Consider the following 16,102-nt stretch of genomic DNA (forward strand, 5'->3'; position numbering starts at 1 on the left):
AGAGGGGTGTGTGTGTGTGTAATCAAGATCCTCGGGGGGGGGGGGGGGGGGTTCTATAGGTGGTAAAGGTTTTATATATTTGCCTATAAAGATGGCTGCAAGGGCAGTCTGACAATTTCCCGGCTGACAAAGGTGTGACCACACAGACGTGAAACCTTATCGCTGCACCAAGCCACTCTTCCAGATGTTCGGTGCTGAAAATGGCTCACGCACGCTACATGGTTTTTATGCGCTGTTTGCAAACACTTGGCATGATGGGTTGTACATGACATGAGTAGTCGGTGCTTATTTCTGGGGTTCTGACTTTTTGGTGTTTTTGTCTGCAGGTATCACTGTCACACCTGTAAGATGGTGGATGGCGTAGGTGTCTGCACTGTCTGTGCCAAGGTCTGCCACAAGGACCACGAGATTTCCTATGCCAAGTATGGCTCCTTCTTCTGTGACTGCGGAGCTAAAGAAGATGGCAGCTGCCTGGTGAGTGTTCCCTTGTTGTGGTGGGTGTTCCCTTGTTGTGGTGCGTGTTCCCTTGTTGTGGTGCGTGTTCCCTTGTTGTGGTGGGTGTTCCCTTGTTGTGGTGCGTGTTCCCTTGTTGTGGTGGGTGTTCCCTTGTTGTGGTGGGTGTTCCCTTGTTGTGGTGGGTGTTCCCTTGTTGTGGTGGGTGTTCCCTTGTTGTGGTGGGTGTTCCCTTGTTGTGGTGGGTGTTCCCTTGTTGTGGTGGGTGTTCCCTTGTTGTGGTGGGTGTTCCCTTGTTGTGGTGCGTGTTTCCTTGTTGTGGTGCGTGTTTCCTTGTTGTGGTGCGTGTTTCCTTGTTGTGGTGCGTGTTCCCTTGTTGTGGTGCGTGTTCCCTTGTTGTGGTGCGTGTTCCCTTGTTGTGGTGCGTGTTCCCTTGTTGTGGTGCGTGTTCCCTTGTTGTGGTGCGTGTTCCCTTGTTGTGGTGCGTGTTCCCTTGTTGTGGTGCGTGTTCCCTTGTTGTGGTGCGTGTTCCCTTGTTGTGGTGCGTGTTCCCTTGTTGTGGTGCGTGTTCCCTTGTTGTGGTGCGTGTTCCCTTGTTGTGGTGCGTGTTCCCTTGTTGTGGGTGCGTGTTCCCTTGATGTGGTGCGTGTTCCCTTGATGTGGTGCGTGTTCCCTTGTTGTGGTGCGTGTTCCCTTGTTGTGGTGCGTGTTCCCTTGTTGTGGTGCGGGTTCCCTTGATGTGGTGCGGGCGCTCCCTTGTTGTGGTGCGGGCGCTCCCTTGTTGTGGTGCGGGCGCTTTCTTGCTGTGTGGCGGGTGCTCCCTTGCTGTGGTGCGGGCGCTCCCTTGCTGTGGTGCGGGCGCTCCCTTGCTGTGGTGCGGGTGCTCCCTTGCTGTGGTGCGGGCGCTCCCTTGTTGTGGTGCGGGTGCCCCCTTGTTTCTGATTTAGAATTGGGCAGTGCACTTCGGGCAACAAGAACTCCAGCATTGGCCTGAAAGGGTGTGACGGAACATTTGCTGTCCGGTCTTGTTATGAGTCTCATGGCCCAACCCACTGCTGAGCTCCATGTTGATGACTAAGGTGGAGTCGAGAGTGACTTTTACATCCCGGTCACACTGACACTGTACTAATGGCACTGGGCAGGAAGGGGTTAACATCTGGGACGATCAAAGGGTTAACTGTGTTCTGGGTATGTTTTACTAGGGGGCAGTGTGTTGGTGCTTCACTGTAAGTACACTGCTCTGGATGGCTGTGCTGTACCCAAGCCGACAGGGAGGAGGAGGACTGTTAGTAAACAAAGCAGTCATCTTCCCCATCGGAAATCCTCGGTAATCACTGGGCACCGGTGGGGAATCACTGGCCAGGACCCAGTGATTGACGGCCGCGAATGGCGGTGCGGGCAGGGCGCCTGCGCGCCCCCTACCCGAAAATACAAAATCACTGCTCTGGATGGCTGTGCTGTGTCTGAGCCGACAGGGAGGAGGACTGTCAGTAAACAAAGCAGTCGTCCTCCCCATCGGAGATCCTCGGTGTTCACCGGGAGCAAGTGGGGAATCATCGGCCGGGACCCGGTGATTGATGGCTGTGAATGTTGGTACAGGCAGGGTGCCCGCGCGCCACCTACCTGGAAATACATACATGTGTATATATACGTGATTTTGCACACCCATGCTGCCCTGTAGCAGTATATCTTCTGTAGGGTGCTCGGGATGTGGTTACAGCAGTCATTCCGACTTGGTCAGAGCCGCAGCGATTTTCTAAAGTAGCGCCTACACTACTTCAGGTGCAGATTGCATAGACATCTGCGCCTTGCAAGTCGCACCTTAAGACCGAATGACATCCGACTTCACTGGAAGTCACACAATTTCCAAGTCGGATCGGTGTGACCGGGGTGTTAGTCTGCCGACTATTCAGGCACGGTCTGAGCTTTGCTGAATGATTTGTAGGTCATACTAATTCAACCTTTTCCTCAATTGGTTCTAGAAAAAAAAATGTCTTTGTTGCTTGAAAATCAAATAATTCATGACTGTTATTGGTTTCCATGAGCAAATGGAGACTTTCGATCATAAAGCCCAGAGACTGGTGCGAGGGGGTAGTCTAAGACCTGTTGTGTATAGAGCCCTGTCATGTGATCGGTACAGGACCTCACGTAGCACTTCTCTCTCCAGGCTCTGGTCAAAAGGACTCCTAGCAGCGGTATGGGCTCCACCATGAAGGAGTCGGCCTTCCAGAGTGAACCTCGTCTGCCAGAAAGTGCCATCAGACACCCCGGCTCTGCCCTCACCGACAAAGGGAAGGTGACAATCGGTGACGGGAAGGGTGAAGACGAGAAGCCAAAGCGGAGCAGCCTGTGCCGGAACATAGAAGGTTGCAGAGAGGAGCTGATGTGTCAGGTAAGTGGACTTGATACGGTCAGTACACCGTTGTATGGAAAGTTAGCAACAGAGCAGAACTTTGGGCAATCAGAATAAATACTGATTTACTGTATCATACAGGGTTTCCATATGTGTACAAAATACAGGTTTCCCATGTGTCCTAGCCAGGGGACACACAAAATATATCACTTTTTTTTTTTTTCTCACTATGCATTTTGTCTGTGTCCAGACTTTAGGGACACCCTGTATAAAGGAATTTACACAGCACTTTACATACTAGACATTCACATCAGTCCTTGCCCACAAGGCCCCCATCATTCCTCCATACCGTACATAGGAACCAACACTTGCGCTCAGATTTTGAGCAACAGAAATAAATAAAAGCCGCTTGCACATATAAAGGCAATATTATGATGTAAATGAAGGAAATGCCGTGCTAGTTATATAATGATCTTATGTCACTTTAACCCCTTCCCGCCGGCGCCTCCCGGCCCTTTAAGAGTTTCAGACGCCGGGAGGCGGGGCGGGTGGGGCGGCGTTTAGGGATCTTATACATATAAAAATGCAGCGCTGTAAAATGATCAAATCATGCAAATCAACACAATAATAGTCCTGAAAAGGTGCTCAATAATTCCCACTGCCAATGGAAAGAATGCAAACTAACCAGAAGCGCATTTAAAATACGCATGTGTGTAAGAAATCCTGGAGATTCCCCTCTCTCCCTCTGGTCAGAAAATGGATGACGCCCTCTTGTGGGAAAAACGAAATCCTGCAGGTCAGGAAGCTCCCAGGATAGGATATTCCTCTTCAATGGAACCAGGGCTGGGATTGAAATCACTCTGTGGCTGTGAAGTTGTCAGAAAGACCCCTCACAGAGAGATACTCATAGTGTAGTATATTACTTCAATTTATTTAAAAAAAACCAAGTAAAACATATAATCAGGCGGCAAGTGAAAGTGACCCACTGACCCTCTTAAAATTATAGGTGGCCGCCGGGCCTCCACATGGCACCGGCGGCGTAGTGTCAACGACGTCCACAGGCTCCTCCTGACGTGTTTCGTGCGCACGCACTTCTTCTGAGGTAGAGCAAGGCGTTTAGGGATCATGTGACCGCTGTGACGCGTCCTCGCGGCGGTCACATGATCGGGAAAGGTCCCGATCGAAAGAGCAGACCGGGACCTTTCCGTGAGTACCGCAGGGCGAACGCTCTCAGCACATATGGTTTTTGTTGCATGAACGCAAATGTGCGGCCGCTCGGTGTCTGGGCCCAGATGCCGGGAGGTCGCACATTTGTTTGCGGCCGGCATAAAGGGGTTAAATAAATAAACAGGAGGCGCACACACCTAGTGCATTATCCAAAAACATAGACGAAGCACGTATAAAAAAAGCTTTTGCGTAATGAAGATGGCCACAACGGCAGGCAAGGTGTTCCAGCTGTCAGTGCGGTCAAAAGGCTGACGCGTTTCGGGGACCAGTCCCTTTCCATGGTTACTTATAGCTTGACCTTCATACAGGCTGGTCAGCAGCTCTGAGGAAAGGGACTCGTCCCCGAAACACGTCAACCTTTTGACCGCACTGACAGCTGGAACACCTTGCCTGCCATTGTGGCCATCTTCATTACGCAAAAGATTTTTTTATACATGCTTTGTCTGACTGTTTTTGTCTTTTTATACCTTTGAATAAACCTTGGATAATGCACTAGGTGTGTGCGCCTCCTGTTTACTCTTTAGTGGTCCATCTCCCCGTCTGAGGAGGGCTGCACCCCTGAAGCATCTTTTGGTCGCCTCTGTCTTGGTCCCCTCGGCTTTCCTTTAGCTATTCATTTCCTGGAGCTCTGGAGGGAACACACGATATTCACTTTAAATAAAGTCCATATAGGTTCCCGGATGAATGGAAGAAGGTGCGTAAAGGGAAAAGTTTGATCCAAAAAACCGTCGCCATACACCTGAAACAGATTGGCCTCTTACCAGGCAATTGGACCGCACAAAGTCGGTCAACATGCGCCGTGTGATATAACCTCAATAAACGATCCTCAATAGAGGTCCCCTCCAGAATGAAAAGTAGCTTCAATGATCTCCAAATGGCAGAAACTCCCATCCGATGGTCGGGGAATGAATAACGAGGAAAATCAACTCATTGTGAAGTATTTATTATCTAACTGGATACATTTATTTTAGGTTCCTCGTATATCAGTATATTTATTATATTTATTTCAGGTACTTATATAGCGCCGTCAATTTACACATTGCTGTACATATATATTGTACATTCACATCAGTCCCTAACCCTCAAGGGGCGTAGAATCTAAGGTCCCTAACCCTCAAGGGCCGTACAATCTAAGGTCCCTAACCCTCAAGGGGCGTACAATCTAAGGTCCCTAACCCTCAAGGAGCGTACAATCTAAGGTCCCTAACCCTCAAGGGGGGTACAATCTAAGGTCCCTAACCCTCGAGGAGCGTACAATCTAAGGTCCCTAACCCTTGAGGAGCGTACAATCTAAGGTCCCTAACCCTCAAGGGGCGTACAATCTAAGGTCCCTAACCCTCAAGGAGCGTACAATCTAAGGTCCCTAACCCTCAAGGAGCGTACAATCTAAGGTCCCTAACCCTCAAGGAGCGTACAATCTAAGGTCCCTAACCCTCAAGGAGCGTACAATCTAAGGTCCCTAACCCTCAAGGGGCGTACAATCTAAGGTCCCTAACCCTCAAGGAGCGTAGATTCTAAGGTCCCTAACCCTCAAGGAGCGTACAATCTAAGGTCCCTAACCCTCAAGGGGCGTACAATCTAAGGTCCCTAACCCTCGAGGGGCGTACAATCTAAGGTCCCTAACCCTCGAGGAGCGTACAATCTAAGGTCCCTAACCCTTGAGGAGCGTACAATCTAAGGTCCCTAACCCTTGAGGAGCGTACAATCTAAGGTCCCTAACCCTCGAGGGGCGTACAATCTAAGGTCCCTGACCCTCAAGGGGCGTACAATCTAAGGTCCCTGACCCTCAAGGGGCGTACAATCTAAGGTCCCTGACCCTCAAGGGGCGTACAATCTAAGGTCCCTGACCCTCAAGGGGCGTACAATCTAAGGTCCCTGACCCTCAAGGGGCGTACAATCTAAGGTCCCTGACCCTCAAGGGGCGTACAATCGAAGGTCCCTAACTCACATTCATACATACACATACTAGGGACAATTTAGACAGGAGCTAATTAACCTACCAGCATGTCTTTGGAGTGTGGGAGGAAACCGGAGTACCTGGAGGAAATGCACACTGGCACAAGGAGAACATGTAGACTCCAGACAGGTGGTGCCGTGGTTGGGATTCAAACCAGTGGCCCCATACTAGGGCCAATTTAGACAGGAGCCAATTCACCTACCAGCATGTCTTTGGAGTAGTATACAAGAAAACCAGCATGGTAAAACAGGATGTTTTTAACCCACAAAATGGCTGCCGTTCCTTCAGAGCACAATGTCACACGGTGAGGCTCCACCCTACGTGTTTCGTCATCAGGGGCGTTGTACATACATACACCAGGGCTAACCGGAACCAAATAAACAACATGTCTTCGGAATATGGGCTGAAACCAGAGTACATGGGAACCCGCACAAGGGGGAACATGCAAACCAGGGGGTGTCCTGGCTGGGATTTGAAGTTTTGACCCTTCCACCTCCTCCGTACTGCAAGCAAGGGGTGCTAGGACAGCCATTGTGCTGTCCTCTACAGATGTGTAAAGTGTTCTACCTAGCAAAGGAGTTCTAAGTCTGTTCAGCCAGTCTTGGTATTCACCAATGCCCGCCGGATTGCAAAGCCAGGCCCGGGTTCTCTTTTCCCGTCTGCAGTTGGTCATACAGCTTGGTCACAGGTTTGCCCCACCCTGTGATTGGATAGTGGAAGAGCTGCAGCTCCCTGATGAGGACATGTTTTGTGTTTTCTCTACAAGATATAGAATGAACGTTTAGCCCGGTTCACACTGGTACGGCTTTAGAATTGTGCTACTTTAGTGCGATTTCAAAGCTGCATATCAGTGCGATTTTCATTGCTGATTTCATTGTGACTTCATATAACATAAGTCTATACAAGGCGCAATGAAATCGGCAAGGAGAGTAGTGCAGGAACCTTTCATAATCGCTGCGACATGAAGGGTTCCATTGCCAGCAATGGGGTGCGACTAGTCATACCATTAGGAACTCAAATCGCATGACAAGTCGCACCCGTGTGAACCGGGCCTGGGCTGGCCATACATTATACAACTTTCTTGAGATTTTTGGTTTAGATTTACCAAACACTTACAATAGGAGGTGAAAACTAACAACACTTTCAATTGTATCCAATTAGGCTGGCCCTTGCACTACATAGGTGAAGGTAAATCTAAAGGAAATTGGGCAGAAATTGTACAGAAAATTGTATAGTGTATGGCCAGCCTTAATCTTCTTCTGGCTCTGCTTTGAGATTGTCTCCTGCCCGAATACAATCAACGTGCTGATTTTATAAATGTCTCCTAGGCAAATTCCTCATTTGCACCTCTGATCCTGGACATGTTGAACTTCCTGATGAACTCTGTCCGGAATAACTTCCAGCAAGCGTCGGCTGTGGGAAGCAGCAGCAGAGCTCAGCAGGCCCTGGACCAGTTACACTCTCTGGAGAAGACTGTGGAGATGACGGACCAGCTGATGGTAATGGATCGGGTTGGTGGGAAGGAGTAAAAGGCCACATGGGAACATTCCGGAATTAACGTCTGTTCTGGTTTTCAGGTTCCCACACTGGGCTCCCAGGAGGGCGCCTTCGAGAACGTGAGAATGAATTACAGCGGCGACCAAGGGCAGACAATCCGCCAACTGATCAGTGCCCATGTGCTCCGCCGGGTGGCCATGTGCGTGCTGTCCTCTCCTCATGGGCGAAGGCAACATCTCGCCGTCAGCCACGAGAAGGGAAAAGTAAGAGATTTTACATTCAGATTTATTAGGTGAACTCCAGCTAGATTAACCACTTCCTGTCCGGCCCATGTACATAAACGGCCGGACGGGAGCAATGCAGGAGCGGGTGGCCGTTTATAAATGGCCCCCGCATTCACTGCCTGTGCGCGCTCCCTGGCAGTGTGCGGCACTGCGATTCGGACCCAGCTGTGTCCTCTGGATACAGCGGAACACCGATCGCTGTATGGGACCTCTGTGTGAGGTCCCAATCATGTGATCCCTGATTGGCTAATCAGTGATCACATGAGCAGTAGTAAACAAGATGTCACTTCCTGATATCATTGCTTGCTAGTGAAATCTGTGAATAATCACAGAGATCACATGGTACAGGGCTACTCACAACAGCCTTGTACCTTGTGACAAGCTGTGATTAATCACAGCTCACACAGTATTCCTCAATGGCTGCAGGAATGCAGCCAGAGAGGAGAAATTATTGCTTTTACAGCCTTTATGGGTGTAAAAGCAATCAGTGTAAAAGAAGAAATAAAAAAAATCTTCATCACCCCCCATAAGTAGTACAGTGTCACCATGGTGACCCTGTACTGCTGGGGTGACAGTATGTCTAAAAAAAAAAAAAAAAAAAAAAAAAATTATATAAAATAAAAATGTAAAAAAATTATAATTTTTGGCTGTAAACTAATTTAGGTTATTTATTTATTTTTTTACTTAAAAGATAGATGAATAAATTTGGCCAAGATTTATGAAGAAAGATTATTTATTTGCAAAATTTTATAAGAAAAACACTTTTTTTTTCAAAATTTTTGGACTTTTCCATTTTATATAGAAAAAAAAATAAAAATCCCAGCGGTGAATAAAAACCACCAAAATAACGTTTTATCTGTCACAATAAAATACTAAAAAATTCATACGGGTACAGTGTCGCATGACCGCGCAATTGTCATTCAAAGTGTGATAGCGCTGAAAGCTGAAAATTGGCCTGGACAGGAAGGGGGGGGGAAAATGTCCGGACTGGAAGGGGGGGGGAAATGTCCGGACTGGAAGGGGGGGGAAAGTGTCCGGACTGGAAGGGGGGGGAAAGTGTCCGGACTGGAAGGGGGGGGAAAGTGTCCGGACTGGAAGGGGGGGGAAAGTGTCCGGACTGGAAGGGGGGGGGAAGGCGTCCGGACTGGAAGGGGGGGGGAAGGCGTCCGGACTGGAAGGGGGGGGAAGGCGTCCGGACTGGAAGGGGGGGGAAGGCGTCCGGACTGGAAGGGGGGGGGAAGGCGTCCGGACTGGAAGGGGGGGGGAAGGCGTCCGGACTGGAAGGGGGGGGGAAGGCGTCCGGACTGGAAGGGGGGGGGAAGGCGTCCGGACTGGAAGGGGGGGGGGAAGGCGTCCGGACTGGAAGGGGGGGGGAAGGCGTCCGGACTGGAAGGGGGGGGGAAGGCGTCCGGACTGGAAGGGGGGGGGAAGGCGTCCGGACTGGAAGGGGGGGGGGGGGGGAGAGTGTCCGGACTGGAAGGGGGGGGGGGGAGAGTGTCCGGACTGGAAGGGGGGGGGGGAGAGTGTCCGGACTGGAAGGGGGGGGGGGGGAGAGTGTCCGGACTGGAAGGGGGGGGGGGGAGAGTGTCCGGACTGGAAGGGGGGGGGGGGAGAGTGTCCGGACTGGAAGGGGGGGGGGGGGGAGAGTGTCCGGACTGGAAGGGGGGGGGGGGGGGAGAGTGTCCGGACTGGAAGGGGGGGGGGGGGGAGAGTGTCCGGACTGGAAGGGGGGGGGGGGGGAGAGTGTCCGGACTGGAAGGGGGGGGGGGGGGAGACAGTGTCCGGACTGGAAGGGGGGGGGGGGAGACAGTGTCCGGACTGGAAGGGGGGGGGGGGGAAGACAGTGTCCGGACTGGAAGGGGGGGGGGGGGAAGACAGTGTCCGGACTGGAAGGGGGGGGGGGGGAAGACAGTGTCCGGACTGGAAGGGGGGGGGGGGGGGAGACAGTGTCCGGACTGGAAGGGGGGGAAAGCGTCCGGACTTGAAGTGGTTAAAAAGCCATTGATTATTCAACATCGCTATTGTATCTAAATTGTAGTTTAGCGTAAACCTGTTGTAATCCCAGATCGGAAGAGGGAGGGGCTTAAGAAATGGATTACTTTATGTGAACTCTTGCCCCCCCCCCCCCACTACTGAAACCAATCTCCCGCCTTTGTTATCCAGATCACAGTACTGCAGCTCTCAGCTCTGCTGAAACAAGCTGATTCCAGTAAGAGAAAGCTGACCTTGACCAGACTGGCCTCCGCTCCGGTCCCCTTCACTGTCCTCAGCCTGACCGGTAACCCCTGCAAGGAGGATTACCTGGCGGTGTGCGGTCTGAAGGTACGTGCGCCATGAGCGCTCCTCTAGCTGAGTGCCGTCATCTCCGCCGTAGGTAAGGTTTTCATGTCGTCCTCTTCTCTTCCAGGACTGTCACGTCCTCACATTCAGCAGCTCGGGATCTGTGTCTGATCACCTGGTGCTGCACCCACAGCTTGCTACCGGAAACTTCATCATCAAAGCCGTCTGGCTGCCCGGGTCCCAGACCGAGCTCGCCATTGTAACCGCGGACTTTGTTAAGGTAAGTGCAGCTTCTGCTGGTAGAGGTGGGTATATCCTATAGACCGGAGGCTTGGGAAGAATTTAGAGTCTCCTTGTTTTATATACAACCACATACAGTACCTCCCAGAAGTGAGTCCACCCCTCCCCCAGACTGTATACAATGTGTGTGTGCAGGGGTGGACTGACAACTCATGGGGCCCCCGGGTAATAGACGATCATGGGGCCCCTGTGTCCTTGCCCAAACTCAAAAAGGTACCAGGGGCATCTCATGGGGCCCCCTACTGACCCCAGGCCCTTGGGCAGTGCCCGAGCTTCCAAATGGTCAGTCCGCCCGTGTGTGTGTGTGTATGTATATATGTGTGTGTGTATATATGTGTGTGTGTATATATATGTGTGTGTATATATGTGTGTGTGTATATATGTGTGTGTGTATATATATGTGTGTGTGTATATATGTGTGTATATATATATATATGTGTGTGTGTATATATACATATGTGTGTGTATGTATGTATGTATATATGTGTGTATGTATGTATGTATATATGTGTGTGTGTGTGTATATATATATGTGTGTGTGTGTGTATATATATATGTGTGTGTATATATATGTGTGTGTGTGTATGTATGTATATATATATATGTGTGTGTGTGTGTATATATATATATGTGTGTATATATATATATATATATATATACGGATGATGGTATTGTAATTGGGGGGAAAAAACCCAAACAAACTTCTTATTACCTTTTTCCTAATCACTATACAGCTGTCATATGACCCAGCTCTTTCCCATCCTTTCTGCGGGGTAACATAAGAAGGAGGAGCTTCTAGTACTCTGCTGCTGGTCACATGTTCAGGAAAAAAAACAAACCATCCTTTGGGATACAGAGTAAAAATAAATATGAATAAACTGTTTTAAAGCATCATACGAATATATAATCAAATCCTTTTTTTTTTTTTTTTTTTAATAAGATGGTGTGGGTGCATTTCTGCCCCTCCCAGGCGGTGTCCTGCCCCTCCCAGGCGGTGTCCTAGAGCGGTCTTTTTCACCCAGGGTGCCCATCTGGATTCTTCAGGGGTGCCTTGAATTTAAAAAATAAAATAAAATGAAAAACATTCTTAGAATAAACAGTGAAGCCTCCTTCAATCAAGATGTAATATCCCACCCTCATTGTGTTTAGCTGGTTAGTAGACAGAGGAGCCGGTATTGGGCTGTCATTTACCACTGTGTATACACCCACACGTCTGTCTCTATGGTCACTTGGGCTTCTCAGATGTGATGGGAGGAAATGTTCAGGGGAGAAATGCACTAAAAACTGAGCATGTGCAGTAGTTACCAACACTGCTCTGCATAATCCCCAACTGCATTGGGGACATGGACAGAAGGGGTATATGGAGAGCAGCAGGAACAACCAGGTTTTTGGCAAAATCCAGAAAACATCCCATAGTGGCTGAGTATAAACAGCATGTAATACACATTTACAAATTTTTATTTTTTTTTTGTCTTTTATGATGTGGGTTTAATGACACTTTAACCTCTTGGCGCTGGCCTAACGCAAATGTGCGGCGTCCTGGCGTCTGGGCCTGGACGCTGAGCAGGCGCACATTTGCGTTCTATTAAAAAAAAAAAAAAAAGCATGTGCTGAGAGCGCGCGCCCTGCACGCTCCCAGCGCATATGTTCGGTACTCACGGATAGGTCCCGATCTCCTCTTGCGATCGGGACCTTTCCCGATCATGTGACAGCGAATCACAGCGGTGACATGACCCTAAAACCCCGCCTGTTCCCCCCGGCTTCTTAAAGGGCCGGAAGGCGCCGGCTCCAAGGGGTTACAGTTGGGATTCTGGTGAGGCTCCATCATGTTTGTACATTTTTTTGGTAAAATGAAATTGTCCCTTCAGGTGTACGACCTTTCCTCCGATGCTCTAAGCCCCACATTCTACTTCCTGCTGCCGAGCTCCAAGATCAGAGACGTCACCTTCTTGTTCAATGAAGAGGGCAAAAATATCATCGTCATCATGTCCTCTGCGGGTTACGTGTACACTCAGCTCATGGAGGAGTCCAGCAGCGCCAAGCACGGGCCGTTCTACGTCACCAACGTCCTGGAAGTCAACCACGAGGACCTAAAGGTTGGAGGAGAATAGTTGCAGCATGTGAGCGGGTGTGAATGTGCCGTTCAGGGGCTGACCATCCTCTGTCTTCTCCCGCACAGGACAGTAACGGGCAGGTCGCTGGCGGGGGAGTATCCGTCTACTATTCCCATGTCCTGCAGATGCTCTTCTTCAGTTACTGCCAAGGGAAATCGTTTGCTGCCACCATAAACCGATCCACTTTGGACATCCTTCTTCTCTTTCCCATCAACATAAAGAGGTCAGGCAGAGCTGGGAAAATGTGCTCGTTTTGTATTTGTCCGCGTTCGGCTGCGCTTTACTTCCCCGTTCAAAGTTAGTCAAATCTTTTACACAGTAGCAGCAGAGTGCATGCTTACCAAAATTTTTCATTCCCCTGCTCCTGTTTTTGGCACACGCCATCATACATTACACATACATACATCGTATGAGATCTGATTGTCACCTCTCCAGATATAGGGGGCCTCAAGTGCAGCCCCTGACATCACCAAAGGGCTTTTTTCAGCAGGAACGTGGGGAAACGCAGTTCTGACACCTCACGTATGTAATGGCAAAAGGTGCGCGGTACTGGGGGGATCTATTGCTGCTGGGAGATCTATTGTATCTATTGGAGAGTCTATTGGTGGCTGCTCTAGAGTCTATTGATGCTGGCTGCAGGAAGATCTATCATTTTTGGTTGGGATCTATTATTGCTGGGAGAGTATTTTGTTGCTAGGGAGGTCTATTGTTGCCGGCAGTTCCTGCGGTCTGTTGTTCTGGGCTCTGTTGTTCTGGGCTCTGTTGTTCTGGGCTCTGTTGTTCTGGGCTCTGTTGTTCTGGGCTCTGTTGGCTTGTGGGCTCTGTTGGCTTGTGGGGTCTGTTGGCTTGTGGGGTCTGTTGGCTTGTGGGGTCTGTTGGCTTGTGGGGTCTGTTGGCTTGTGGGGTCTGTTGGCTTGTGGGCTCTGTTGTTCTGGGCTCTGTTGTTCTGGGCTCTGTTGTTCTGGGCTCTGTTGTTCTGGGCTCTGTTGTTCTGGGCTCTGTTGTTCTGGGCTCTGTTGTTCTGGGCTCTGTTGTTCTGGGCTCTGTTGTTCTGGGCTCTGTTGTTCTGGGCTCTGTTGTTCTGGGCTCTGTTGGCTTGTGGGGTCTGTTGGCTTGTGGGAGTCTGATGTTGGCGGCTGCTCTAGGGTTCTTTTTGAAGCTGCCTGCAGGAAGACCTGTTGTTGGTTGGGGGGGGGGGGGTCTGTTGTTGCTAGAGAGGGTCTACTGTTACTGAGGGGGGTTCTATTGATGCTGGCTACAGGAAGATCTGTTGTTTATTGGGGGTCTGTTGCTGGCTGCAGGAAAATCTGTTGTTTATTGGGGGTCTGTTGCTGGCTGCAGGAAAATCTGTTGTTTATTGGGGGTCTGTTGCTGGCTGCAGGAAAATCTGTTTATTGGGGGCCAGTTGGCTGCAGAAAGATTTATTGTTGGTAGCTGGGGGGGGGTCTGTTGTTGCAGGGGAGATCTTTTGTTGCTGGCCGCAGGATGATCTATGGCTGGTTAGGGTCTATTGTTTCTGGCAGCAGGAAGATCTATTATTGTTGGTTGGGGGGGTAACTGCCGTTGCTGGGGAGATCTTTTGTTGGGGGGGTTCTGTTGCTTGCTGTCTATAGGAAGATCTATTATTGTTGGTTGGGGGGTGTCTGCCATTGCTGGGGAGATCTTTTGTTGCTGGCTGCAGGAAGATCTATTGCTGGTTGGGGTCTATTGTTGCTGGGGGGGTATTTTGATGCTGGGGATATATTTTGCCACTTTTCCTTTTATCATTAATTCCTTAGCACCACAAAATGATACTTGATTCTGTAAAATACTGGGAGGTACTTGGAGGTGGGGGGGGGGGCAAGGGAGGGCTCAGAAGGAGGGATTGCCCGCACCTATTCTGTGGGTGAATAAAAGCCGTGGCCTCACGTTATCTAGTCACTGTGATTTAGTGAGGACTAAGTGTCCGGTGATTATCTGCTCCTGTCCTAATTAATCTTGCTGGCCAGCTCTGGAATGTGCGCACATAAAGAAACTGACACGTTTGGTCTGTGAAAACTTCTTCTCTAATTTTATTGAAATGAAAAAGTGAGTTTATATATGCAAATGTTGTGAACATCACGAAAGAACAGCGTAAGCATTATATTAGTCTTTGATTGGTCACTCTACACGAAAACAATGTTCTCAAGAGTATAGGCGTGATCTTGGCCGATGTCTTCTCTATAGAAAGAAAAATATTCCTTTTGTCTTCAAGTTAGCTCGATGGGAGGGGTTGGTGAGCAGACATTTCTTGAGCAAGGAGGACTACAAAGACCAGCAGACAACAAATATACATACATACATACATACATACATATAATTTCATACAAAGCATTTAGAAATCTAAAAATATAAAGTATAAAAGTAGATATACAGTGGGGATGGAAAGTTTGGGCACCCCAGCTAAAAAAGTGTATTTAATGTGCATAAAGAAGCCAAGGAAAGATGGAAAAACCTCCAAAAGGCATCAAATTACAGATTAGACATTCTTATAATATGTCAACAAAAGTTAGATTTTATTTCCATCATTTACACTTTCAAAATAACAGAAAACAGAAAAATGGCGTCTGCAAAAGTTTGGGCCCCCTGCAGAGTTAATATCTTGTACTGCCCCCTTTGGCAAGTATCACAGCTTGTAAACGCTTTTTGTAGCCAGCCAAGAGTCTTTCAATTCTTGTTTGAGGTATCTTTGCCCATTCTTCCTTCCAGTTCTTTGAGATTTCTGGGCTGTCTGTCACGCACGGCTCTTTGAAGGTCTATCCATAGATTTTCAATGATGTTGAGGTCAGGAGATTGTGAAGGCCATGGCAAAACCTTCAGTTTACGCCTCTTGATGTAATCCCCCGTGGATTTCGACGTGTGTTTAGGGTCATTATCCATTTGTAGAAGCCATCCTCTCTTTAACTTCAGCTTTTTCACAGATGGCATCAAGTTACCATCCAAAATTTGCTGAAATTTTATTGAATCCATTTTTCCTTCTACTGGTGAGATGTTCCCTGTGCCACTGGCTGCAACACAACCCCAAAGCATGATTGATCCAACCCCATGCTTCACAGTTGGACAGAGGTTCTTTTCATTCAATTCTGTGCCCCTTCTTCTCCAAACGTACCTTTGCTCATTCCGGCCAAAAAGTTCAATTTTAACCTCATCGGTCCACAGAACTTGTTTCCAAAATGCATCAGGCTTGTCTATATGTTCATTTGCAAAGTTCAAACGATGATTTTTGTGGTGAGGACGTAGAAGAGGTTTTCTTCTGATGACTCTTCAATGAAGACCATATTTGTACAAGTATCTCTTTATAGTGGAATAGTATACCACAACTCCAGCATCTGTCAGATCTTTCTGGAGGGATCGTGCCGTCAAACGTGGGTTTTGAATTGTTTTTCTCACAATCCTGCGAGCTGTTCTGTCTGATATTTTTCTTGGTCTTCCAGATGTTGCTTTAACTTCCACTGTTCCTGATGACTGCCATTTCTTAATTACATTCCGAACAGAGGATATTGACATCTGAAAACGCTTTGCTATCTTCTTATAGCCTTCTCCAGCTTTGTGAGCGTCAACTATTTTCAGTTTCAGTTTTCTAGACAACTGCTTAGAAGAACCCATGGTGCTGATTGTT

General features: G+C 48.9%; 1 protein-coding gene across 1 annotated transcript in view; it reads left to right on the forward strand.

Moving 5' to 3' along the window:
• The window catches only part of UBR4 (ubiquitin protein ligase E3 component n-recognin 4), a gene marked incomplete at its 3' end in the record, with an annotated part of 105,291 nt that overhangs the window by 32,943 nt on the left and 56,246 nt on the right, over positions 1–16,102 (forward strand). The window contains exons 33-40 of the mRNA XM_089667389.1: positions 327–474; positions 2,621–2,845; positions 7,319–7,489; positions 7,568–7,750; positions 9,935–10,093; positions 10,179–10,331; positions 12,220–12,447; positions 12,531–12,688. Coding sequence (XP_089523515.1) covers positions 327–474; positions 2,621–2,845; positions 7,319–7,489; positions 7,568–7,750; positions 9,935–10,093; positions 10,179–10,331; positions 12,220–12,447; positions 12,531–12,688 — 1,425 coding nt within the window. The remainder of the gene's footprint in view (positions 1–326; positions 475–2,620; positions 2,846–7,318; positions 7,490–7,567; positions 7,751–9,934; positions 10,094–10,178; positions 10,332–12,219; positions 12,448–12,530; positions 12,689–16,102) is intronic.

The sequence above is a fragment of the Staurois parvus genome, unplaced genomic scaffold, assembly GCF_062004578.1.
Source record: "Staurois parvus isolate SC_StPar_1 unplaced genomic scaffold, SC_StPar_1.0 ptg003235l, whole genome shotgun sequence".
Classification (NCBI taxonomy): domain Eukaryota; kingdom Metazoa; phylum Chordata; class Amphibia; order Anura; family Ranidae; genus Staurois; species Staurois parvus.